Raw genomic sequence first — 23,594 nt, 5'->3', positions numbered from 1 at the left:
GCATTTAAAGTGCACAATTTAATAGCTTTTAGTATCTTCACAGAGTTGTGCAGACATCACTACCAGCCATTTCCAGAACTTTCATCTTCCCAAACTGAAGTTCTGTCCCCATTAATCCCTAGCTCCCCACCCCCTCCCCTCAGCCCCTGGTAACCGCGGTTCTATTTTCTGTCTTTACAGATGTACTGATTCTGGACATTTCACATAAATGGAGTCACGTCATAGGTAACCTTTGGTGACAGGCTTATTTCACTGAGCAGAATGTTTTCAAAGTTTGTGCGTGCTGTAGCATGTGTCCCAACTTCACTCCTTTTTATGGTTGAATGACATTCCATCATGTGGATGGACCACATTTTGTTTATTCGTCGTTCATCGATGGACACTTGGGTTGTGTCTCCCTTTTGGCTATTGTGAATAGTGCTTCTACGCACATGGGTGTGCAAGCTGGTGTGTGGACACAGGCTGGGGTCTGAGCAGCAGGGAGCATGGCCATCTTTGTGGGTTAGAAGGGTCACTCCTTCTAACCAGGGGTGGTGGGCAGGGGTCCGGTGGGGAGGGGAGACCAGGAAGCCTCCGTCCAGCCTCGGGGGGTGTGATCGCAGCCGCTCTCCTCAGCTCCCAGCACGCACAGCAGAGCCTGCCTTTGTTACAAGTCTCCCCGGAACAGGCAAAACTTGCCCCGTTCTGAGATGATGGAGGAGAAAAATCTCCATCATCTAAGTCTTGGCTTCCACTGATGTTGTGGCTCTGGACCCGGCGCTAAATCCTTTACATTCACGTCCCCTAGAAACCCCTCCATGGGTGGGGGGGTGGGGGGGTGTCTCGTGAAACCCATTTCCTGGGTGAAAAAACAGAAGACGCATGCCCTCTGCAATGTCACACGGCTGGAGGAGCAGCGCCCAGGCTTCCTAATGTGTCAGCAGCCACAAACCACGTGTGGCTTCTGCACTCTTAAATGTGGCTACTCTGACTGTGGAGCTGAACTTTTAATTGTATTTAATTTTAATTAACATTTGATACTCAGTTCAATTTTTGGCAAACTTTTAAGTATATTTGAAATGACTGGGTGCACGAATCTACTTTTTCAGGGATAAATTTTGGGGCTGGCCCGGTGGCTCGGCGGTCAAGTGCGCACATTCTGCTTCGGCAGCCCGGGGTTCACCGGTTCGTATCCCGGGTGCAAACATGGCACCGCTTGTCAAGCCATGCTGTGGCAGGTGTCCCACATATAAAGTAGAAGAAGGTGGACATGGATGTTAGCTCAGGGCCAGTCTTCCTCAGCAAAAAGAGGAGGATTGGCAGCAGTTAGCTCAGGGCTAATCTTCCTCAAAAAAAAAAAAAGGATAAATTTTACGAAACCTAAATACAGATCAAATGTTTCTGATGACATTTAGTGTCCAAGTTGAAATGTGCTGTAGGTTGTCGACACAAAATAACCCATAACCATCCTATAGATAAGAGCAATAAGGTGAGGTTTACTTGAGCCAAACAGGATTCTAACCCGGGAAGGCATTTTCCAGAAAGGAAGAAAATATTTTCGGTACACTCTTACACCTTTTCTAGAACAAAGAACTTAGATTAAACACGCCCAGGACACATATGCATCAAAGTTTCAGAGAGGTATTCAGTTGCAAATTAGCAGGTCAACATGACCGTGATGTTGGGAAAAGGACTAACACAGGTGTTTGCTGGCGGCGGCTGGAGGGGAAGTCTGCACTCCTGTCTTAAGAGAGGGTGTTCTCTACGGTAGCGGCCAAAGCAGATGGACAAGGCGTGCTCCATAGGCCATAAGTCATGCTACTTTAGTTTAAGCTGAATTGGTTTTGAACCCAAACGGTTACCCCACATACCTCAATATGTGAAAATCTCTGTCGAAGTGTAAAATGCGCCAGATTTTGAAGACTTTACCATTGCAAGTGCACTGTAAAATATCTGATTAATAAGTTTTTCAGTTGATTACATGTTGAAATGATAGTAATTCAGATATATTGGATTAAATAAAACGCATTATTAAAGTGGGCTCCCCTTACAATGAGCTACTCTTCAGCCATAAAAAGGAGTGAAGTGCCTGTTGACACACGCTACGACACGCGTGCACCATGAGGACGTTATGCCAGTGGAAGAAGCTGGATGCAAAACGCCACGTACTGTGTGATCCCAGGTATGTGGAAGGTCCAGAGCAGGCAAGACCATAGACACAGAAAGTGGACTGGGGCTGGCAGGGTGTGGGGTGACAGCCAGCGGGTCCGGGCTGTCTTTCTGGGGGCGATGAGAACATTCTAGAATTCAGAGCGCTCGCTCTGTGGCCTCCCAGCAGGGTCTGGCAGACACCTCCCCTTTGGGTGCTGACTGACTGCCCCATGAGGTGGCAGGGCTGCAGGGTGGCTGCAGGGCGGCTGCAGGGGCTGCCTCCCACCCAGGTCGAAGGGCAGTGTTGCACACAGTACGGGTGGGGCCGACTTTGAACCTGGCTCTCCCTGGCTCTGGGGTCTGAATGCCACGGTGTGCTGCTGCCCTTTCAGTAAGAGCCAGAGCTTCTGACAGCCAGTGTCACAGCCGAGCCCACCCAGGAACGTGCTCAGTGACGGCGGGCGGCCCGGGTCACCCCTCGGGTCCCATAGCTCTCAGCCAGGGCAGGGGGCTTCCCTTCAGCCGCACTGGACTCCCACCACTGTGCATTGTTGAGGTGGCCAGTTGGTGCCATGAGAGGGCTCCCGCAGAAATCCAGAATCTACTCCAAATCCCTATTTCTCAGCCTCCTGCCTGCAAATGAGCCCCTTCTCTCCGTCCGTCCTCAAAGCCTTCAGTACCCCCGCTCCCTGACCCCGCAGGCGCCCCTGGAAGAGATCAAGAGATGGAAGCCTGGAGCAGGCTCAGAGGAAAGTGCCCTGAGCTGTGGTTAGGGGGGCTCAGGCGGGGGCTCTTTGGGAGTGAGATGTCAGAGGTCACAGTTCAGAGTACATACCATGGACTCCAGCATTTGACTTAATTTTGAAAGTTGAAACAACAGGCAGTGAAAAGTCCATATTTTGCCTTTTCAAACAAAATGTAACCAGCCCGCACCCAACCATCCAGCGGGGCGTAATCTGACTCCACGGCGGGCCAGATGGTCTTTTTCTACACCTATAGTTTCCCGGGAAATTGTGACAGCTGAATTTGCATGATGTAGCCACAAATGGAATTTGCAAAATGCGTGTGTTCATGTGGTTTGGACGTGAGAATAATTCCTTCACCCAGTCATGTTGGGAAGAGTCAAAACATTCACTTCCCTTCCTCCATGAACAAAGCCAGTGCTCAGTAAATACTTTCCGGACAGAGGATGTGGGAGGAACGAACGGGGGGATGGATGGAGGGTGGATGGAGGGAGATGGGAGGGGTGGGTGGGATGGGTGGAGGGTAGGTGGAGGCATGTGGCAGGGATGGGTGGGGGAATGGGTGGGACGTATGGGGGGATATGGGAGGGATGGGTGGGGGAATGGGTGGGACGGATGGCGGGTATGGGACGGATGGGTGGGGGAATGGGTGGGATGGATGGGGGGTAATGGGAGGAATGGGTGGGATGGATGGGGGGTTGCAGAGGGATTTGGGAGTGGTGGGTGGGAGATGTCCGGATTCTGGCTTCTGTGGAGGGCCTTTGCAGGAGAATCTCTCGCTACATCCCTGAGATCCTGCCCATGGAATTAAGAGCCGCCTCGGCATGGGCCCCATTGACAAGAAGCACTGAGACCTTGCAGCAGCTCTTGAAGTTGGTGGGGGAAACCTGGGCTGAGAAAGCCCCTGGTCGGGCTGCGCAGTTCTCTGAGGAGGCCCGTGTGGAAAGGAACAGTCTCAGATGTTTGGATGGGCAGAGAAATTTCTCCAGACCCTCCACTGCAGCACGCACCACGCACAACATGTGAAGACACACACATTCCTGCTCAGAGCAGTGCTGTCCCAGGAATGAGGACTCCAGCTGGCGAGGGCGGGTCCGGGGAGCCCAGGAGGCCTGTGGGGCGGTCGTGGACTCAGACTCCTCCTGTGCTGCTGTCCTTGAACCTCTATCATCAGCCGGAAGCAAAAGCAAAGTCCTCAGCTGGAGGCATCGGAGGAGACCGACCCCTCCTGGACCCGGGTTCAAACTCCTGCTCTGCTAGACGCCCAACCTTGGGCAAGTCACTCAAGCTCTGCGAACCTTTACCTGTAAGACACATATGACAGTGGTGCCTCACCCAGGGCGTGGTGCACCTGGCACAGCACCTGGAGGGCAGGCAGGGCTCTGAGTGGGAGCTGGACGGTCACTCCCTGTGTGAGTGTGTCCAGAGAGTGAAGCAGCGGTGGGGAGCACAGGCCTGCCTCCCACAAGGCCTCTCAGCCTGCCCTCCTCCAAAGGCCTCCTCCCTGGGACCCACGGACCCCACGGCCACCAGGCTTGCAGGAGCTCGAGGCTGGGTGGCAGCACTTCCATACCCAATCCTCTGCCAGCTCAGACATAGGCTGTCTCCCCAGCGGCCGCTTTCCAGCCAACCCTGCTGCTACTGTCCGTGCCTGTGCCATCTCTGAGTGGGGTGTGTGCGTGCAAGTGTGTGCATGTGCATGCATGTCTGTGCACGTGTGTGTGTGCATGCCTCTTCAGGCACTGCATTCCGTGGTCGAGTCAGGATCTCCATGTTTTAGATGCCACAGCATTTTCCCTTCTCCCTTGTCACCCACCCACCCAAGTCATCACGTCAAGAGACAGCAGGAAGTTCCAGGCATGGAAACCCCTTTCAACAGCAACATTTGGGTGCTTGGGCAGGGCCGGGTGGCCTGGCGCCTGGACCCGCTCCTTCACGCGTTGCTGAGTGACACCAGGCAGCTCACCAAGGTGCTTGGTGCGTTGGTGTCTGTGTTTAACACTCAGGACAATGACAGCTACGATAGCTGTGAGGCTTCAAGAAGGCACGTACGCAGCCCTGAGGCCGGCGCTCAGTGCTCTAGAAAAGGGAGTGGCTATCACAGTCCTGAACATCGTAGGAAGAAAATGAGCCGAAAGTGACACTGTGCCACTTGCAAGTGCAAATGTGATGTAGTGTGATGTTATACTTTCACATAATGATGTTAAAATATGCTACGAATCAATAAATAGATTATATCGCCTATTTTTAACGGCTTAACACATTTCTGCGACTTCTGTGAAAGAATATATCGGATGTTAAAGTTGTAGCTGGAGTGCTTCGCCAAGCTGTTGGTTTATTCATTTGGTGTTTCATTCAACAACGACTTTTTGACCACCTCCTGTGGGCTGAGCCCAGTGTGCCGTGCTGGGCGTGAACTGGGGACAGAAGAGAAGGTCCCGGCTGGCACGGAGGTGACAGTCCAGAGGCTGAGCCTGAGCCAACCACCCGGCACACATGGTGGTGAGAAGTGCAGGGAAGCAGAGGGAGTCAGTAGGGGGAAAGGGTCAGTGGAGGAAGTGAGGGTGCCAGCCTCATGAGCAAGAGTCCTTAGGGGGCTGCAGTGCAAAGGCCCTGAGGTAGGGGCTGCTGGGTGTAGCTGGAGAGCTGTGGGAATGAGCTCACATAGGGAGGTGGCACAACACGGGGCTTTCGAGGGAGGGAATCAGGTTTTACCTCTGGCGAGGGGAGCCCTAGAGGACTCTGCTCTGGGCAGGAGAGTGACTGGGGCTCACCAAGGTCTGACTGGGTCCTTGCTGGCCGCTGAGGACAGAGGCAGGGGTGACGGGGGTGCAGGTGGAGGCTGCTGAGGGATGCAGGGACGGGGCCTGTGATCCTCCTTCCGTCCTTTGGGGTAGGAGGCTGGCATGGGCCCTTGCTGCCCTGGGTTTCCTCCACACCCGCCTCTCCCACGGACATCTCTCTCACTAGAGATGACATCACGGCCGGCGCTGAAGGCGGGCCAGGCGGAGGTGCAGCCTCCAGGCCCGCTCACTTGCAGCCTGCGTGCTTGTCTGCCGCCTGCCCCCCCGCACAACATGCAATGGCACTGCGCCCTCGGAGGTGAGCCCCAGCAGTCCTGGCACACAGCCCTGAGCCCGAGAGGAGGCGGACGGCGGCAGGGTTCTCTGGACCTGCGTCCCCTCTTCATGATCCGCGCCCGGAGTCGACAGCCTGGACCTGCTCAGTACGCCCACACCAAGAGTTTCGTCCAGGTCTCATTCATTCGTTTACATCCAGCCTGCCGACAGAGCCTCTGGAGGACCCTGGGAGTTACATGGGCGACGGAATGTCCCCAGTGTCCAGATTAGGAACCTGGGGGTCAGCGAGGCCTTGTGATGCTCAGGACCACACAGTGGCGAGGCCTACCTCTCCCGACTCATCTAGTCTCAAGGCTAAAACCCCAGATTCCCCAGCAGCTGGGCAGCAAGCCGGCCCAAGGGGCAGCCAGGCGGCGACAGTGCCCTCCGCAACCACCAGGGGGCAGCAGGTGACCGTCTGCATTGCCTGCTGGCCGATGCCTGTGTCCCAGACCTGGGCTCCTCTTGGCTGGTTCTCTGCCCAGGGAGGAAGGCCAAGGGCAGCGAGGACAGAGCCCCGGCTCTTGAGGAGGGAGGGAGACACAGGCATTGAGAGAGCACCGTGAATAGGGCTCAGGGGAGGAGCTAGGGGAGCCCCACTTGGCCCCAAGCACTGCGCAAAGTCTCCCAATGATTAACTGGTTCATTCCCCACAGGTAATTCTGATGGGGTGAGGGGCTCCCCATTCCACGGAGGAGCGGGGCGCTGCCAGGGGAAGGAGGCTGTGCGGGTTCTCAGAGCCGGGGTGGAGGGGCAAGCCTCTGTGCCCTGCTCTGCGATTTCTCCACGGATGCTGGAGGAGGCCGCGTGTGGCTGGATTACCTGTTTTTGTCTCAGGCAAGGCAGGCTTGATCTCGCCCCCCAGGCAGGTTCTTTCCTTGCATGGTCACCCAGGTGCTGCACCCACTGCCTCAGAGGGATGCCTGGACAGGAGCTTGGGGCTCACTGGTCACTTGGCCTGGCTTACTCCAGCCAAGGTCACTCTTCGCAAGGCCAGGGTGTGCCCTGGGAGGCCAGCTCCGCCCCCACCTATCTCAGTTGGCCAGACCCTGGCCTGGGCCCCACGTGTTATCTGCACTGTGGGAAGGGATGGGTCTGACTCTCTGCAGAGCCCGGGTCTCTGAACAGAGGGCCCAGGGATCCAGTCTGGGCTGACGGTGAGCTGGGGGTGTCACCCTGCTCTAGCCCCTGGAATGTCAAGGGAGGAGGAGGAGTGGGCCATGGGGGCAGCTGCCCAGTGCTGCCCAGCTAATGCAGGCCCAAGGTTCAGCCACCAGCGTCCAGGGCGATTGGTCACCCCCACCCTCCACCCCATGACTGAGCCCGTCTCTGAGAGGGGCTCAGACTTGCCCAGGGTGGCCCAGCACACCAGTGGTGAGAGCCCGGGGCCCCTGACAGCTGAACGAGGAGCCACATCATTTCTCTGTCAGATCAGCTCTTTAATGTCCTTGAAGCCCTCCCACTGTCACAGGAGGTCAGCTGCAGAGAACGCAGCCCCTCCCAGAGGGCGTGGCCCAGGAAGGAGTTCAGGGCAGGGTCACCCGACCCTGCAGCCAGCATGGGGGCGGGCGCACCCAGGGCTCGTCCGGCCTCATCTCCGTCCCTCTCTCCACTTACTTATCTCACATATTCCGTCTCGGACGCCAGGAGTTGCCCTCTGGGCGGCTACGAGTGGCCGGGCCTCTGGGTCATAAAGCAGGGGAATCCGGCCTTTGTGCGGAGTCGGGGGGCTTCCTGCGGGTCCCCGGCCAGGGAGGCGGATGGAAAGGGGGATCTGGGCGCGTCCTCGGCTGGCGCGCCTCCAGCCTCGAGGGACTCCGCGGGGGCCGCTTGATGAACAAAGGGGACGTGGGGGGCCCTCAGACCCTCTCCTGGGTCTGTCCGTCCGGAAGGGCCATGTAGAGGCGCCCAGCGCGACACGGGCCACCTCCTGATCTCCAGGAGGGGAACGCAGGAGAAACGCAGAGACAACGACGCGGCCATCACTCCACCGGCGAGGTCGCTCGCCCCGAGGGCAGAGCTCCCCAAAAGTCGGGGTGCTCGTCGGAGAAAGTCGGGCGGCCCCGGAACCCGGCCGCGCTGCAGCGCCCCCCCGCCCGCTGCAACTTTGGCGGGCGGCAGCGGGGCAGGAAGTCGGGGGGCGGGGGCGGCGCTTGGGGCGCAGGGAGGTGCCAGGCGAGCGCGCCGGCCCCGCCCCGCCCCGCCCCGCCCGTGGCCGCGCCCCCGCGCCCCCGAGCCCCGGAGCCACCGAGCGGCTGAGCCGGAGCGCCCGGCGCGGAGCGCGGAGCCCGCAGGCGGGGCGAACAAAGCGGCGGCGGCGAGGGCGGCCAGGCCCCGGACGCGCGGAGCGAGCGACCCGCCGGGCCTTTGTCTCGGGCGGGGCAGGAGCGGTGGCGGCCGCGGGGCGCCCCGAGCGCAGAATGCGGCGCCCGGCCGGGTGGATCGCGGAGCGCTGCGGCGGGTGCCGTGGAGTCCGGCCCGGAGCCCGGAGGGACTTGTGTGTGTGAAGGGGGGATCCGGCGAGCTGCCCGGCGCCCACCCCGCGGCCGCACGTGGGCGGGAGCGGCGGCCCGCGAGGAGCCGGAGAAGGAGGAGGAAGAGGAGGGGACGCGCGGCGGCGCAGCGGGGACCCGGGGCCGCCCGCGAGAAGCCCCGCCCCGGCCGCCGAGCCCCGCGCGGGCGGGCGGGATGCCCCGCGGCCGCCGCACTTTGGCCGGAGCGCTGCCCTGAGCCGGCCGGCCCAGCGGCCGCGCGGGCGGGCGCCGCGGGCGCCATGGAGCAGTGGCGGCAGTGTGGCCGCTGGCTCATCGACTGCAAAGTCCTGCCGCCCAACCACCGGGTCGTGTGGCCCTCGGCCGTGGTCTTCGACCTGGCACAGGCGCTGCGCGACGGCGTCCTGCTGTGCCAGCTGCTGCACAACCTCTCCCCCGGCTCCATCGACCTCAAGGACATCAACTTCCGGCCGCAGATGTCCCAGGTGAGGGTCCGGGCGCGCCGGGAGGGGCCCTGTGTCCGGGTGTTCGAGCCGCGGGCGCTCCCCGGACACTGGCCGGAGCGGCGGCACGGGGAGCGGGGAGAGGGGGCGCGCCCCGGGGCTCGGAGCCGGCTCCTCCGAGGGGCGGCCCGGGAAGCGCGAAGTTGCCCGAAGTGCCCCCAGCCTGGGGCGCGCCGCCGCCGCCCGCGGGCACTGCCCCAGAGCGCCCGTTGCCTGTCTGCGCTCCCCAGGGTGAGGGCCGACCCGGACCCGGGCGGCCGCCCCTCTCGCGGACCTGGGCGCCGGGGCCCGCGAGTGCCCCTCCGGACCCCGGGCAGCCCGCCGCGCCGGGTGGCCTCGTCAGGCGTCGCGTCCTCCGGCTCCTTGCCTGGTGGCGGGACGCCGGGGAGGACGAGCAGGCGCCGCGGGGCTCGGGGCGCGGCCGGAGGGAGCGGGTGGGCCGGGCGCCGCCCCCTCGCCGGCCTCCCTCCTCCCGGCCCGGCGGGCGCGAGCGCCATCAGGCCCCCAGGGCCGCCTAACTTGGCAAGAGTGGCAGCCCCCATCGCCTCCCCAGCACCCTCAAGTGTGGCCTTTGTCGCGGCCGAGGCGCATGTGGCCACCGGCGACAGGAAAATGTCTGCTCGCCGGCAGGAGCTGCCTTTCTTGGCCCCTTAAAGGGAACTTGGCTAAGATGGAAGCAGAATGGAGGCTCCGGCTCTGCCCTCTGGGGGTCACAGAACCCCCACCTAGCACCCAAGGGGGCAGGGGGCCAGCCTGGGTCTGGCCAGCAGCTCCCAGGAGCGATTTTCCTGTTCACCCTGTAGCCCCTTTTTGCGTGGACCTCGGCGAGTGCCCGTGGACAACAGCCATTCACAAGTGTGACATCGGAAAACTGAGGGAGGGAGGGACGGAGTGAGTCACTGCTTTCCAGGCTGGGCTGCGTGGCCTCTGCCCTTTGGCTGTGACTACATTTCCAGGGGAATGGGGGCACCCCCCTCCAGAGGGGGTGGGGGGTAAGGGGTGGCTGCTGACAAAGAAGAGCTCTGAGGGGATGGGGGGGCCACCCTCTCGCTCAGTAATGACAAGTGGGGACCAGAGCAGCGGATAGCCCCGCGAGGGAGTCCTGGCCGTGCCCGGCCTGGTCCTCAGGGCTCCCTGAAACCGGCGCCATCCTTAGGCAGCCCACGGTCCCTGGGGCCGTGCGCCCTACTGCAGAGTGCTCCCGGATCCAGCCCTCCGTCCTCACCCCTGGGGGCTGGAAAGTACTGGCTCCATTTTACGGCTGGAGAAACTGAGGGGGAAGTGCCGTGGAGGGCCGAGCTGGCCTGGGCGGGAGCGGCTGCTCTTGGCTGTGAACCGCAGGGGCTGCCCAGGCTTGCTGGCTCCTGGCGGGGTTCCTGGCTGATTGGCAGGGAGGCCGGGGCACAGGGCACAGCCTGGGGTGGGTGGGTGGGTCCGCCCAGCAGAGGCTGGGCCTGGCGGGCTGCTGGGTCCTGGGGCTACCCCTCCCCAGCTGGGGGTTGGGCAGGATGGAGGAGGAGGGGGCGCTGGCTGCGGCAGGTGGCTTGGCTCGGCCCCTGCAGTGCAAAGTGCAGAGGATTCCTGGGGGCCCTGGGGCCAGCGGGGCGGGCAGCAACACTGACACCTACACAGTCCCCCGGAGCCCCCTGCCCCAGCCGAGGTGAAGCCATGTTAAGCGGGCCTGGGTGGTAGGGAGAAGCGGCTGAACGAGTGTCTGTGTGTCTTCATGGCCCCATGCTCTGATTGACACCTGGCATTGTCACCTCTCAGGTAGGTGACCACCTCTGGGGCCTCAGTTTCCCCATCTGTTTAATAGGGACAGTAATAGTAGCCACCAGCTCAGCCACGTTGTGAGGGTTTGACGAGTGAGGGCAGAGAATGTCCTCAGGGCAGTGCTGCATAAACCTTAGCCACTTCCGATGGTCGTTGGGACACTGGCAGTGTCGCCCTCGGCGCGGAGGGCTGGTCTTCCTGAGCTCAGCTCGTGGTCTCCTGGAGCTTGGCTCGCTGGAGTCTCATGGCGGGTGGGGCTGGTCACACGGATCTTTGTACCTCTGTTGCTGCACCGCGATGGCTGCAGGCGCTCCGTGAACCCGCGTCCACTGGGTCGGGGGTTAGCTGGTGGCTCCCTCTGTACATTTACAGTTAAAGAAACAGTGCCCTTTCCCGCGGATGGCTGGGTGGGTTTGGGAGAGGAGCTCGGCCTGTCTGCCTGGCTGCCCTTTGTTATGAGGGAGCTCAGCAGCCCTGGAGGGGAGGGGAGATGTCCTCTTGGTCCACCGTGGCTGGATCACGAGAAAATCGTAGCTGCCCTTTCTTACTCACCTTACGATCCTGAGGCGGTACACCACCCTTGTTTCACAGATCAAGCGACTGAAGCTCAGAGAGGTCAAGGGACTTGCCCCAGGTCACACAGAGTAAGCAGCAAAACTAAGACACGAACTTTGGTCTCCCTTCCGGACTGTTTACACAAATTCTGACTTCAAGACTACCATGAGCTGTCCTGCGGACTTTCTGATGGACGCTCCTGGCCAGCTGCTCGGGTGGTTGGTGGTGTGTCTGTTCTCACGGGAGGGGGGAGCGTGTGCGAGCGCATGCCTGTGCTCTTGGGGATCTGGATACTTTGCTGCAATCCGTCGGCAAGGCCTTTCCATCTCCTTGGTGTCCCAGCGTGCCCGGGACCCATCCAGCTCAAAGGCCTCCGGATGTCCTCTTGCTCCAGAATGCCAGGCTGGTGTCTCATGGTGACATGCTGTTTTCAGAAGATAGCATTTGGAGTGCTCCTCCTGTGAATTGATCTCAGCTTGGTTATTGGCCCTAAAGGAGCACAATAGCAATGTACACTTATTGAGCACTTGTTGTCTACGGAGCCGGGTACTAGGAGGTGTTCGCGGAGAGGTCCAGCTTGCCCTTTTGCCGAGCCCTCCTGGAGCTGGCGGGGTGTGCTTTATATTTTTATCCAAAATGCCTGGAAGCCACCTTGGGTTTAATTAAGCTAATTAGATATGGCCGCCACCTGCTGAGCCTAATCGGAGACTGCTTGTGTCTGGAGCAGCTTCGCTGGTGAGGTCCCGAGGTCCTGATGCCAGCAGACGGCCCTCGCATTTGCTCTGCGTTTGAACCTTGAGGGCACTGCCCCCTGGCCTCTGGCCCACGCCTCCCTGGCAGGCCGCCGCCTCGCAGCACAGATCGGGAAGCCAGTCTTCAGGGCCCACTGGGTTTCTCCCCTGCCTGTACCTCCAGCGTCAGCCCCTTCCCGTCCAGCCTCGCTGACACCCCAGCCTGCTCCCTCCGCCCACGCCTTTTCTGTCACCGTCCATCACCTGCTGTGCCCTTGCCGGAAGACCTCCCCTCCTCTTGGCCTGGTTCTTCCTGTAGGAGCTAGTCTAGAGGCCCCCTCCTCTAGGAAGCCTCTTCTGATTTCACTCTCTTGTGTCCGGTGGCGTTGCGAGCGTGGCTTGGCCCCCAGTCTACTGGGCATCTACCCCTAACCCTGCACTCTGCACACTTCGTTTTAATGCACTCGTCACTTGGGAGGCATGCTCTTGCTGCTCACTCCCCAGAGTCCAGGAGCTGGGTAGAGTTTGAGTGAGGGGTGCCAGCATCCGTGTGTGGCTGTTTGTCCCCACTCCAGACCCGTGTGAGCCCCTCCAAGCCTTCATCTCGGGTCCTGCAGAGCCTGCGCCCCTCTCCTCCGCTCCTTCTTCTCTTTGCTTCTTCACTGCAGGAGTAACTATGGGCCCCCGCACTGCCCGGCCGGCTTTGTGCTTGGCGCCGGGGGACTGGGGGCCGGCTCGGCCCAGCGCTGCTCTCATGATGCTTCCAGGCGAGCAAGGACGCACAGCAGGTGTGGATGAGATGCTGGTTGACTGAACAAGTGGCCTTCAGCATCCAGAGGGTTCCCGAGTGCGGGCAGGGGCGTCCTGGTTCCCGAGGCCGAGGTGCGTGACGCCAGGCTGCCGGGGGCAGAGAGGAAGGCCGATTCCAGCGGAAACAAGGAAGCCTTTTCTTTTCTTTTTAAAGCAGATTTCTTTTCTTTTAATTTTGAAAATATCTCGGATTACGGAAAAGCCGTACGTGCAGCACGTGTAACTTTTTCTTGACCCATTTGAGAGTAAGTTGGTGACCTGGCACCCTGCACCCCCACAGGTTTTAGTGTGTTTCCCGCAACTGGGGTGTTCTCCTCCACCATCAGCTGTCAGAATCCGGAAGACAGCTGCGGTCGTCCCCCCACGTAACCCACTCAGGTCTGACAGGTGTTTCAGTAAACGCCCCTTTCCGCCCAAGGGTCACCCCAGGGGTCGTGTGCTGCTCTAGGCTGTTCCTCTGGAGCCTCTTTCAGTCTGGGGCAGTTCTTAGCCTTTCCTTTCTGTTGGTGGCCTTGACGCTTTTGAAGGTGACAGGCTCCTTTTATTCCCGAGTGTCCCTCCATTGGGGTTCATCTGATGTCTCCTCGGGGTTTGACCCAGGTCGTGCACGTTGGGCAGAGCAGCCGTGGGGTTGCATCCTGCCCTTCAGGTGGCCCATGGTTTAGATTTGTCCCATGGCTGGGGGTGGCTGTCATCACTTGATGGAGGCAGTGCTGCCGGGCGTCTCCACTGTGAAGTTACTCTGTTCCCTCTTTTGCTCGTGGATATTCTCAAGAAGGGGCCTTGAGACCATGGGCGTCTCTAGTGCTCTCTCTCTCTCTTTTCTTTCCTTCCTCTCTCTCTCTGCTAGTTTGGATTATGGCCTCCTGCTTTACTCCATGGTTATCATGGTTACTGTCGTTATTTATTTTGATGCTCAAATGGTCTCAGAGGTTTGACCAGGGGGAACTGCTTCCTCTCATTTTGGAGCACCTCTTTCCTTTCCGGCACAAGATGTCTGGGCTCTCTTGTGTTTCTCTTCATCCCAGTGCAGGAATCAGCTGCTTCTCCAAGGAGCTCTGGTTGCAAGGTGGAGAAGGGTGCATAGAAGCCAAGATCGGGGTGCAGGTGTGCACACTGCTGCTGGGGCGTCCCTGCCTCCAGGCGCCCTCAGCGGTCGGACCTGGGGAGTCTGTGCATGGGTGCGTGTGAGTACACACGTGTGGATATGTGTGTGTCCATGTACACATGTGTGCCTGCCCACGTTTACATTCATGTTTGTTTTCTACCCACATCAGTGCTGCCAAACAGAGAAACGTGAGCCACATCTGTATTTTAAAATTTCTGGTGGTCATGTTAAAGGTGTAAAAAGAAATGTGTAACATTAATTTTAATAATCTATTTTATTTAACTCATGCATTCTCAACTGGAGAGGTATTGCCCCCAAGGGGGTGGAAATCAGATCTTTGAGGGGGTGAAGAAATCTTACTCTTTTTATGAATAAAGCACAGATGTGCACAGAGTACAGAACAGATACACGGCACATCTGTGGTATTAAAATTTCATGTGGGGAAGGTGATGAGGGAAAATGCCTGAACATACTCCCTGGGGAGGTGATGATGAAAAGAAGGTTGAGAAACACTGAGTTCCCGGACATTCGCCTTTCCACGTGGCAGGGCATGTGCAGCAGGAGCCGAGCCCTAGGGAGCCGGGGTGGGAGAGAGAGGCTGGCGGGCCAGGGGTCGGTCTTTGGCACTGACCCCACTGCCTGGAGGGGCACCTGCAGGGCTGTGCGGGGCAGGGTCTGAGGCGTGGGTCTGGAATCAGCAGGAAAGGCCGATGGGCATCGATGTCCCCGAGTCCTCGGGAGGGCACAGCCTGGCACTGGTGTCAAATGAATTGTTTGTGCCGTGTGCACTCATCGCACAAGTTGGCTTTGGTGTGAGCTGGCCGGGATGGAACCGAGAAGAAGGGTGTGTGTGGGGTGGGGAGGCCGTCGTGAGGGCTGAGTCCACGGTCTGGGCTCTCGGCGCCGGCAATGGGGAGCTCGGCTGTGTCTGGCCTGGGAGTGGGAGCAGCATCCTTGTTGGGGGCCTGACAAGGGTGGGTAGCCACGGTGCGCCCCCTCCCCAGTGCCTCATTTGAGCCCTTTCATGCCGTGAGGCCCAGGGGACCAAGGATGTCCCCCTCCTGGAAAGGGACTCCCTCATCCTTCTAGAAAGGTACTAGGTGGTCAGCAGCCTGATGCTGTCTGGCCACTTCCTGCTGTCCTTGTGTCCAGACGATGTCTGTGGCTGTGGCTTCTTGAGTTTGAGGGGTGGGACGCCTGGGACAGGGCAGTGCTGGTGGGGCTGGTGTGGAGGGGCCCTGGTTTAGGCAGATGCCCAGACTGGACCCTGTAGCCCTGGGGCTAAGGCCACCCCGCCAGGGGGACCTCCCTCCCAACCACCCCTTGACTCCGACTCCTTGTACCCGAGCACCACAGGCGGCCCCGCCACCCCTCTCCTGGAGCAGAGCTGGCAAGCGTTTTCTGTAGAGGGCCAGACAGTAAATATTTTAGACCTCGTGGGCCAGACAGTCTCTGTTGTAACTACTCAACTCTGCCCTCGTGGTGAGAAAGCAGCCGTACACGAGCTGTAGATGAATGAGTGTGGCTGGGCATTTGTGGAGAATGAAATTTGAATTTCGTATAATTTTCACGTCAGAAAACAGTATTCTTTTGATTTTTTTCCAACCATTGAAAAACGTGAAAACCTTTGTTAGCCTGTAGGCTGGACAAAGCCAGGCAACGGGCTTTATAAAACCAGGCAGCGGGCTGGCTCTGCTGAGAGGCCTTGTGGGGCCTGTGGTGGTGTCCTGGTCCCCTGGGCGCCCCCTGGTCCCATCACAGTTTGTGATTGTGTCTCCGTCTGTATCCAGAGCCCCTGGCACTGGCTCCTCCACCAGGAAGGCCTCCTGTTGCTTCTCAACAAGAACAAAGCTTTCTCTTCTGCTTACCTTGTGCCAGAAAACGTACCAAGGGCCGTGTCGGTGATCTCGTCTTGTCTTTGGAGCAGTTGTCGCTGGGGGTCTGCCCTCGGCTCACTTTCTAGATGAGGAACCTAGGGCTTCCAGAGGCTGGGTGGCCTTGTGTCTGGAACAGCGCTGGCCATAAAGAGGTCCTCAAACATTTAGTGAGCGAGGTGAGCTCCCCGACATGGCAGCGGGGGGCCACACTCGGCCACTCGGCTGCGGTGGGAATCTTAGTGGCGACGGTGTCACTGGCTGGGCTGAGGCTGGGTCTCCCCGTCTGGAAAGGGGATGACAGCGGCCCCCTCGCAGGCTGTTGGCAGGATTTTGGGGGGCAAATGGGGGCCTGACGCTGTCCTTGCTGGCCTGAGGCCCCATCCGTCTCATAACGCTGCGCCCCGGCCTGCACCTGCAGTGGCCAGCTTGCCCCTGCTGGCTGGGCACTGGCCCTCGCTCCCCCGCCGTCTGCTCGTCCCTCAGCACCAGGGTGGCCCCAGCTGGTGGCCTGCGGGAGCCTGGGGCGGCCCTGCCTCCTGGGGCAGCCGCCTTCCCTGGGCCCCTGGCCTCACCTCGCCTCTGGCCGCCCAGCCGCAGCAGAGCCGTGAGGTGGTAAAGGGTGGGGTGGGCTGCCGGGGCCCTGGGCTCGGCCCGCTCTCCTTCTCCACCCCCTAAGCCCCTCGCACTCAGTTTAGCTTCTGCCCCAGAGGCGGTGTGGTGGCTGGTATTTAGGAGGATGGAGGATCCTTGGCCAAGGAGTGGAGGGCCCAGGGTCGGGCATGGCGGCCCTCCTCTAACTGAGGGTGACCAGGGACACCTGCAGGAAGGGGTCTCACACCCCCTCTTGCTCCCAAGGACCCGTTGGGCTGGCCAGGGTGGGAGATGGAGCAGACGCAGCATCTGCTGTCAATGCATTGGCGGCTGTGCTTATGCTCTGCTGATGCCAACATTTGGATCCCTGGGGGCAGAGTGACTGCAGAGGGCTTCATGGGGGAGGTGGCTCTTGAGCTGGCCTTGAAAACTGGGTGCCTTCCACTAATTAAAGGTTGGAGATGGCTGGGTGTTGCAGGGGCGGGGCTCTGGGGGGCTCCCGCTCTGCTCCCCAGCTATTCTAGATCTGAGGCCTGGCTACACCCCGTCCTGGCAGGGTTTGTTCCCTGACTGCCCAGCACTGGCACCTCCTCTGGGCCTCAGGAGACCCTGTGAGGCCCCAGGTCAGGTGGCTGTGGCCTGGTTAGTGGAGAGGTGATGGGGCCGTCCAGAGGTCTCACAGGGGCGTGGAGCTGAGGCCTGCCACCAACGCAAGCAGGTCTCTTGGCGTCTGGAGCTCCATTCATTCCGCTCCTCCCTCCACCAGCAGCGCAGGCCCTTGGCACCGTCCTCGATTGCTGAGGGTCTTGTGGAGCTGCTTCAGGCGGCTGGGAGGGGGGTGCACTCCACCATTTACTCAACTCCCACTGCTGAGCATCCCTGCGGGGGCTTTGGGGAGAAGAGATGGAAACCGTCCCATGTTGGGGGTCTTCTGGAAAGGGAGACGGAGAAAGAGATTCAAGCAGAAACAGCACTGGCCCTTTCAGATGCAGAGAGAGCAGGCAGGAGGCTGGGCTGTCGCTCAGGAGGCCGGGGCGGGCTGCTTCCCGAGGGGGCGACCGGCCCTCTGCCAGCCGTGCTCTCTGACGAGGTTTGCTGTGCCCCGCCTCCCCGAGCTGCACCTGCCATCCTCGTCCTCGATGCTGGTTCAGCCCCAGCTGGAGCCGGAACTGGGCAGGTCGCCCGCCCAAGTGCAGTTCAGGCTGTTGGGCCCGAAGCAGTGGTCTCTGGGCGAGGGGTCTGTGTGTGTCCGGGGCCCAGCCGTGGGGCTCCAGTCAGCTCCTCACAGGCTGTGTTGTGAGCAGCCGTGGCCCCTGGGTTCCAGCCTCTGCCACGAGGAGCCTCGTGTCTGCGTGTCCTCCCACCCCGTCCACACCTGCTGTCCTGTTCTGGACGGCTGTACAGCATCCACTCCTTCATGCACCCTGGAACCCTGGGCCCACCCACTCTGGCGGAGCCGTCCTGGTGCAGGCCCCAGCCCGGGGACCTGGTTCTCACCCCAAGGCTGGCCTCGTGCGCTGTGGGCAGTGGGGCGGCCGCCAGCTCATCCCTGCGGTGGAGACGGGCACAGTGCTGGACCCTTTCAAACCTGGGTTCAAATCCTGCCTTGCAGCTTCTTGGCTGAGCGGCTCCCCCCGGACCCTGCTTCCTTGCCTGCCAAGGGCGTTTCCAACAGCCACCTCGTGGGGTTTGGCTGAGGATAGAGGGAAGAGGGGACCCAATGTCGGAGCCCAGCGTCTGGAGCGATAGGTGCTCGGTGGATGGTGCCCCTGCAGTCGCGTGCGGCGTCCTCCTCTCCCTCGATGCCCGCTCTCTGGGTCTCAGCTCTTCGAGACCTGGGGCTTTGGCTTCTTTTCACGGCCCCTGCCCTCACGTGTGCCCATGAAGGCCATGGGGAGAGGATCCAGTGCGCGGGAGTGGACGCTCTGGGGCCTGCACCCCTGCTCTCACCCCGGGGTCAGGAGCTGGCCGCATGCACCCCGAGTTGGGGGGACGGGCCCCATGCTCGGGTGCTGTGTTCTGGTCCTCTGAAACTCCGTGCCCCTGGGCTCTCTGGTCAGCATCCTGTAGCCACTGCGACTGTTTCGGTTTCAGAATCCAGAAGCTACACAAGAATAACAAACATGCGGCTGTGGAGGGGGGCAGGGCTGTGCACTGGGTGCCAGGAGCGGGGGTGGTGGCACCCACGTGCGGCTCCGGACGCCTGCCAGCCACAGGTTTTGGGAGTCTGAGTGCTGCTAGAAGCACACGCTGTTTCTGCTTTGTGGGGTCTGCTGTCGGTCTTCCTAGAGTTTACGTAAGGATTAAAATCTTTATTTTTAACACACCTACTCCTCGCCCCCTGAGCCAACTTAAAAGTAAAGCCACAGATACTTCTGCTGCTTCGTTGTGTTTTGTCCTTTGCTGTCAGGGGCAGGGTGCACACGGGGCATCCGGCTAGAGCCGGCCCAGGTGGGCAGGGAGCTCAGCTGCCGGCTGCCTGGCGTCCCGTCCCCTCCTCTGGGCTCATCAGACTCCAGGTCTTTCCAGGAATAAGGGCTTGTCCCGGAGGCCACCGAGATTGTGCTGCCATCTGTGTGGGGGGAGGGGACACGTGTCTGTCTTCTGCTGTCAGAGGACGTTTTAAAATGCTGCTGTCACTGTCTCCCGCTTCCCCTGTGACAAGTCCATCCCTCTGCTTGGGGCCTTGTCTGCCGTTGCAGCTCCAGCAGGAGAGGTGTCTCCCCGAGATGCGGCAGGCTGCGGGCTGGGGTGCCAGGCCGGTGTTGCCAGGACTGCAGTCCTTTTCCAGGTGGGCAGGTTTGGGTGTCAGACGTGTCTCTGCTCCGTGCGCCTCCCCGCCCGTCCCAGCCCGGCCCTGCCTTTGCCTGGCCCTCCCTCCACTTTGCGCCTTGATTTCCTGGTCGTCCACACATTTCGCTTTCATCGACATTTGCCTGATCGTCGTGTTTGTCTCGTAACGAATGCCAGGGGAGGGCAGACGACCAGACCGCAGGTGAAGGGGCCCCTAATGGCCGAGCCCCCTGCCAGGGCCGTAGAGCTCCGAGTGGCGGGTCTGGACTCACCCGGCCTTCCTCCTGACAGAGCCATGAGGCCCGGGTTTTGGTTTCTCGGCCCGTCCTCCCCTCTGGGGTTGGCTGTGGTCAGCGGGAGCATTCCTGCCAGCTTTGGCCTGCTGGGGCTCTGCCTCAGGCCTCAGTGTCCCTCCAGGAACGGGGAGGTGCCCCATGTGACTGCAGTCGTGGATGCAGCAAGGACTGCCCCATCCTTCAACTGCATAAGGGTGTGTGGTTCCCCGCCCGTCGCCACGAGTCCTCTAGGGCACTCAGGGCCTTAGGGAAGCTTCAGTCTGTTCACACCCTGTCTCCAGGCCCCCTGGGTGGTGGAAGGTTCTGGTCTCTCATGATCATGAAAGCCGCCTCCTGAGACCCTCCTTGCCTTGCTCCTAAGCTCCTCCCACTCTTCATTTACCCTCTGCCCCAGAGACGGGGGCGTCTGTGCTCCCTGCCCCCAGCCCCTAGCTTCTCTGCTGCTGGGACCAGAGAGGGAGACAATCCAACAGTCATTTTGGTGGAAGACAAGAACTTTTCAGACCTGCGCTGTTTTCCTCTGCAGCTGATGGCTTGCTCCCAGGCCCCGACACTGGGCTCACAGGAAGCAGGCAGGAGTCAGGGCAGTGGGGCCTGGCCGGGCTGGAGATCGGGGAGCGGGCTCCCTCGGCTTGCTGCATCGCTCTTTCCCCTGGACCGCTGTGTTCCTGGCTGGAGAAGCGGCCAGACGCCCCCACCTCTCGTGGTGTCCGGGCACGCCTGGTGTGGTTAGGGCTCGGGGCTGGAGTCCTGGCTTTGCTACTGACCATTGGCCCTTGACCTTGACCCTCACGGAGCCTTAGTTTCCTGCTCTGTAGGATGGGGATGAAAACAGTATCTTCCTCCGCGAGTGAATGGATAAACAACACACGGTCCATCCAGACGATGGAGCACGATTCAGCCGTAGAAAGGAGTGAAGCTGTGACACCCAATACAGCACGGTGAAGCCGAGGACATCATGCTGAACGAAAGAGGCCAGACACAGAAGGACACGTATTGTCTGATTCCACCTGTGTGAAATGTCCAGAGGAGGCAAACCCACAGAGACAGAACGTGGATCGTTGGTCGTCGGGGCCTGGGGGAGGAGGGGTGGGGAGGGCCTGCTCGAGGGGCTGGTTTCTGTTTAGGGTGATGAGAAAGTTCGGGAACTGGACGGTGATGGTGGTTACAGAACAGTGTGGATGTACTCAATCTTATGTTACCTGTACTTTACCGCAGTGAGAGAAACAGCCTGCCCTGTGGGGTCGAGAGGAGAATTGCGTAAGGAGTTGCAGAGGTGCCTGGCAGGCGAGCGCTGGGGTCCTTGCCCGCCGTGGCCGGAGCCCCAGGCCGCAGTGACTTCACGGGCCCGGGACAGCTTTGCCAGCGTGGGCTCCTTCCTCCGTAAGCAACGTTAAAAGTTGTGTTTTAGGACTGCGTTGGGGTGAAAGTGATATGCTAATAGCACATATTTAAGTATTGTCTTCAACCCAGGGCGCTTTCGTGGGCCCTGGCAAAATGCTGGGTGCTCTGCCCACTGGACGGGTCAGGCCCACGTGGTCCTCCCCGGCCGCTCCAGGCAGGATGGGTGACTGGGACTTTGGAAGGAGGTCCACTTTGTGTCCTGTGTTTGTCATTTATCAGGTGTGTGAAATTAGGCCAATCTCGTCATCTCTTTGAGCCTCAGTTTCCCTATCTGTAAATGGGGGATGTGGACACTGATCATAATTCCCACTGCGCTGTTTCAAAAGTCGAATGAGCTCATGTGAGTGGCATGCTCTGCCCAGCATCCAGCACGTGCTAATCCTGCGTGTGAGGGTCTGAGGCTGGGCCCCCCGGCGCAACCCAGTCAGGAGGTGAGGCCGGGGAGGGAAGGGCGGTGAGGATGTCTTCCCAGTGCAGGGCCCTGGGGAGGGGAACACGGGGTCTCCACCACTGCTCCTGGGTCCTAGGCTGGGAGGGAGCCTCGGGCACAGAGGGCAGTGCTGGGGCAGGCCCGGGAGTGGTGAGTCTTGGGGACTTGGTGGGGTGCCCACCATTGCTGAAAGGAAAGTGGCTCTGCCTCTCGAGTGGGACTTGACAGCTTGAGCCCTTTATTGCCCCAGTTCAGCCCCGGACTGGGGGAGCGCTCACCTGCGCTGACGTTGGCAGAAGAGGCCGTTAGAAAGGCCTGAGATGGACCGGGCCCCTCTATGTGAGTAGTGAGTGCTGGTTTCTGCTAACGCATGTGAATGACCTGGAAGGCTTTGGAGGAGAAGCGGTGGGGAAGGCTTGGGCTCCATCACTGCTTGGAGCTCTGTGTTGAGTTGGTGGGAGAGCCAGGGCGGTGGGGAGGCTACCCAGTCTCGATAGTCAGGGAGCCTTCCTGGAGGAAGTGACCTTTTGGCTGACCCTGAACAAGGAGTAGGAGTCAGCCAGGAGCAGGTGGGCATGGGTTGGGGGTGGGGAGGAGAGTTCTAGAACAGGTTAACAGCACCCTCCCACCCCCCACCTTTTTCCCTGCTTATTGATCTCAGGCCAGGACTGGGTTGGCTCCTAGGCCTGCCAGCCCTGGTTTCCTGTTGTCTCATTTTCCTCCTTGGGCGCCTTGGTCTCTCTGTCCAGCTGCTCTTTCTCTGCAGTAAACCGAGCGGGAATTTGACACTCACCCCACTGCCTGGGGGTCCTGCATTTAGGTTTTCCTCCTCAGGGGGCACGCACAGGTGTGCTCTCTCCTGATGGGGGGTGGGGCAGGGTGCGGTGGCATGCGTGAGTCTCACCGGCCACACACTGGGAGTGTCCCTGGGGAGAAGGACGAGGCGCCTGCCCTTGTATGGGGCGTCTGGGGCCCCCTGGTTGATGGGTGGGATTGCGTTTCTTTGGTGTCTCTTCCTGCTCTGGTGGGTGGGTGTGGGCTGAGCACCGTCAGGTCGTCTCCCCGTCTCTGAGTCCCTTTCCTCCTATAAAACAGGACTGGGTGATTTCTGTACCGCTGCCCCTTGCTGATGGCTGCCAGGGGCAGGCCCCACTGGAGGGTCAGGACTGTAAGCCACTGGTATAAGGATGCTCAGGTGACAGCTCACCCCAGGGCTGCGGGAGAGAGTCGGGCATTCCCAGGCACACGAGGCCCCTTATTAACTGGTTAAGTGACTTTGGCAAGTTTCTTGACTTCTCTGAGTATTGTAAGATGACACCAGTTCCTCCTGTTTGGATGGATTGTGAAGCTGAAGGAAGATGATGCTCAAGGGGTGCTGAGCACCGGGCCAGGCAGGGCCTGATGCCCGACTAATGGTGGCTGTTGGCTTCTGTACGTTGGTACACAGAAGGCTCTTGCCTGAATCCCCTGTGCCCCACGTGGCCTTCCTCCTGGCCTTCCACATGCCTTCCTCCTGGCCTTCCGTGTGTCTTCCTCATGGCCTTCCACCTGTGTTCCTCGTGGCCTTCCTCCTGGCCTTCCGTGTGTCTTCCTCATGGCCTTCCGTGTGGCTTCCTCCTGGTCTTCCTCCTGGCTTCCATCTGTCTTCCGCGTGGCCTTCCTCATGGCCTTCGTGTGTCTTCCTCATGGCCTTCCTCCTGGCTTCCATCTGTCTTCCGTGTGTCTTCCTCATGGCCTTCCTTGTGGCTTCCTCCTGGCCTTCGTGTGTCTTCCTCATGGCCTTCCTTGTGGCTTCCTCCTGGCCTTCGTGTGTCTTCCTTGTGGCCCTTTCTTCCCTGGGCCCGCACCTCCTGTGACTCAGAGTACCAAGGCAGGGCTGGGTGCCCTGGGCAGGGCTGCCTGGGGATTCTTCAGACTTTCCTCCCCTCTCTGGCACTGAGGCTCAAAGTGGCGATGAGCCTGGATGTAGCCTCCTCTGCTTCGGGCTCTCAACTCAGCACTTAGACAGGGCAGCCGAGGAGGGCTCCTCGCTGAGCCGCCGAGAGAAAGTCCCCTCTCCTCCCACCTCCTGTGTGTGGCCAGTGCCTGGTCAGGGTAGGTGAGGGGGGAAGACTGATCCAGGGAGCACGTGAGATCTTGGGCCACTTGCCTGTCCCTGGGTCTCAGCTGCCCCGCTTGTAAATGGGGCCGTCGTTTCTGCTCTACGTGCCCCAAGGGTGGATGGGAGGAAGGCTCCCGT

At 60.2% G+C, this 23,594-nt stretch overlaps 1 protein-coding gene across 8 annotated transcripts in view; it reads left to right on the top strand.

Moving 5' to 3' along the window:
• Positions 1–7,908: 7,908 nt before the first annotated feature.
• Positions 7,909–23,594, top strand: part of VAV2 (vav guanine nucleotide exchange factor 2) — a 191,146-nt gene continuing 175,460 nt past the window's right edge. Inside the window, exon 1 of one of the 8 annotated variants that reach the window (XM_070595452.1) lies at positions 7,909–8,969. In XM_070595452.1, coding sequence (XP_070451553.1) covers positions 8,766–8,969 — 204 coding nt within the window. In that variant the 5' untranslated portion in view covers positions 7,909–8,765. The remainder of the gene's footprint in view (positions 8,970–23,594) is intronic. The other 7 variants (XM_070595451.1, XM_070595455.1, XM_070595454.1 and 4 more) reach the window with 7 other exon arrangements.

The sequence above is a fragment of the Equus przewalskii genome, chromosome 26 (genome assembly GCF_037783145.1).
Source record: "Equus przewalskii isolate Varuska chromosome 26, EquPr2, whole genome shotgun sequence".
Classification (NCBI taxonomy): Eukaryota; Metazoa; Chordata; class Mammalia; order Perissodactyla; family Equidae; genus Equus; species Equus przewalskii.
The sequence above is the reverse complement of the archived record's forward strand: the minus strand, read 5'-3'. Positions and strand labels throughout refer to the sequence as shown.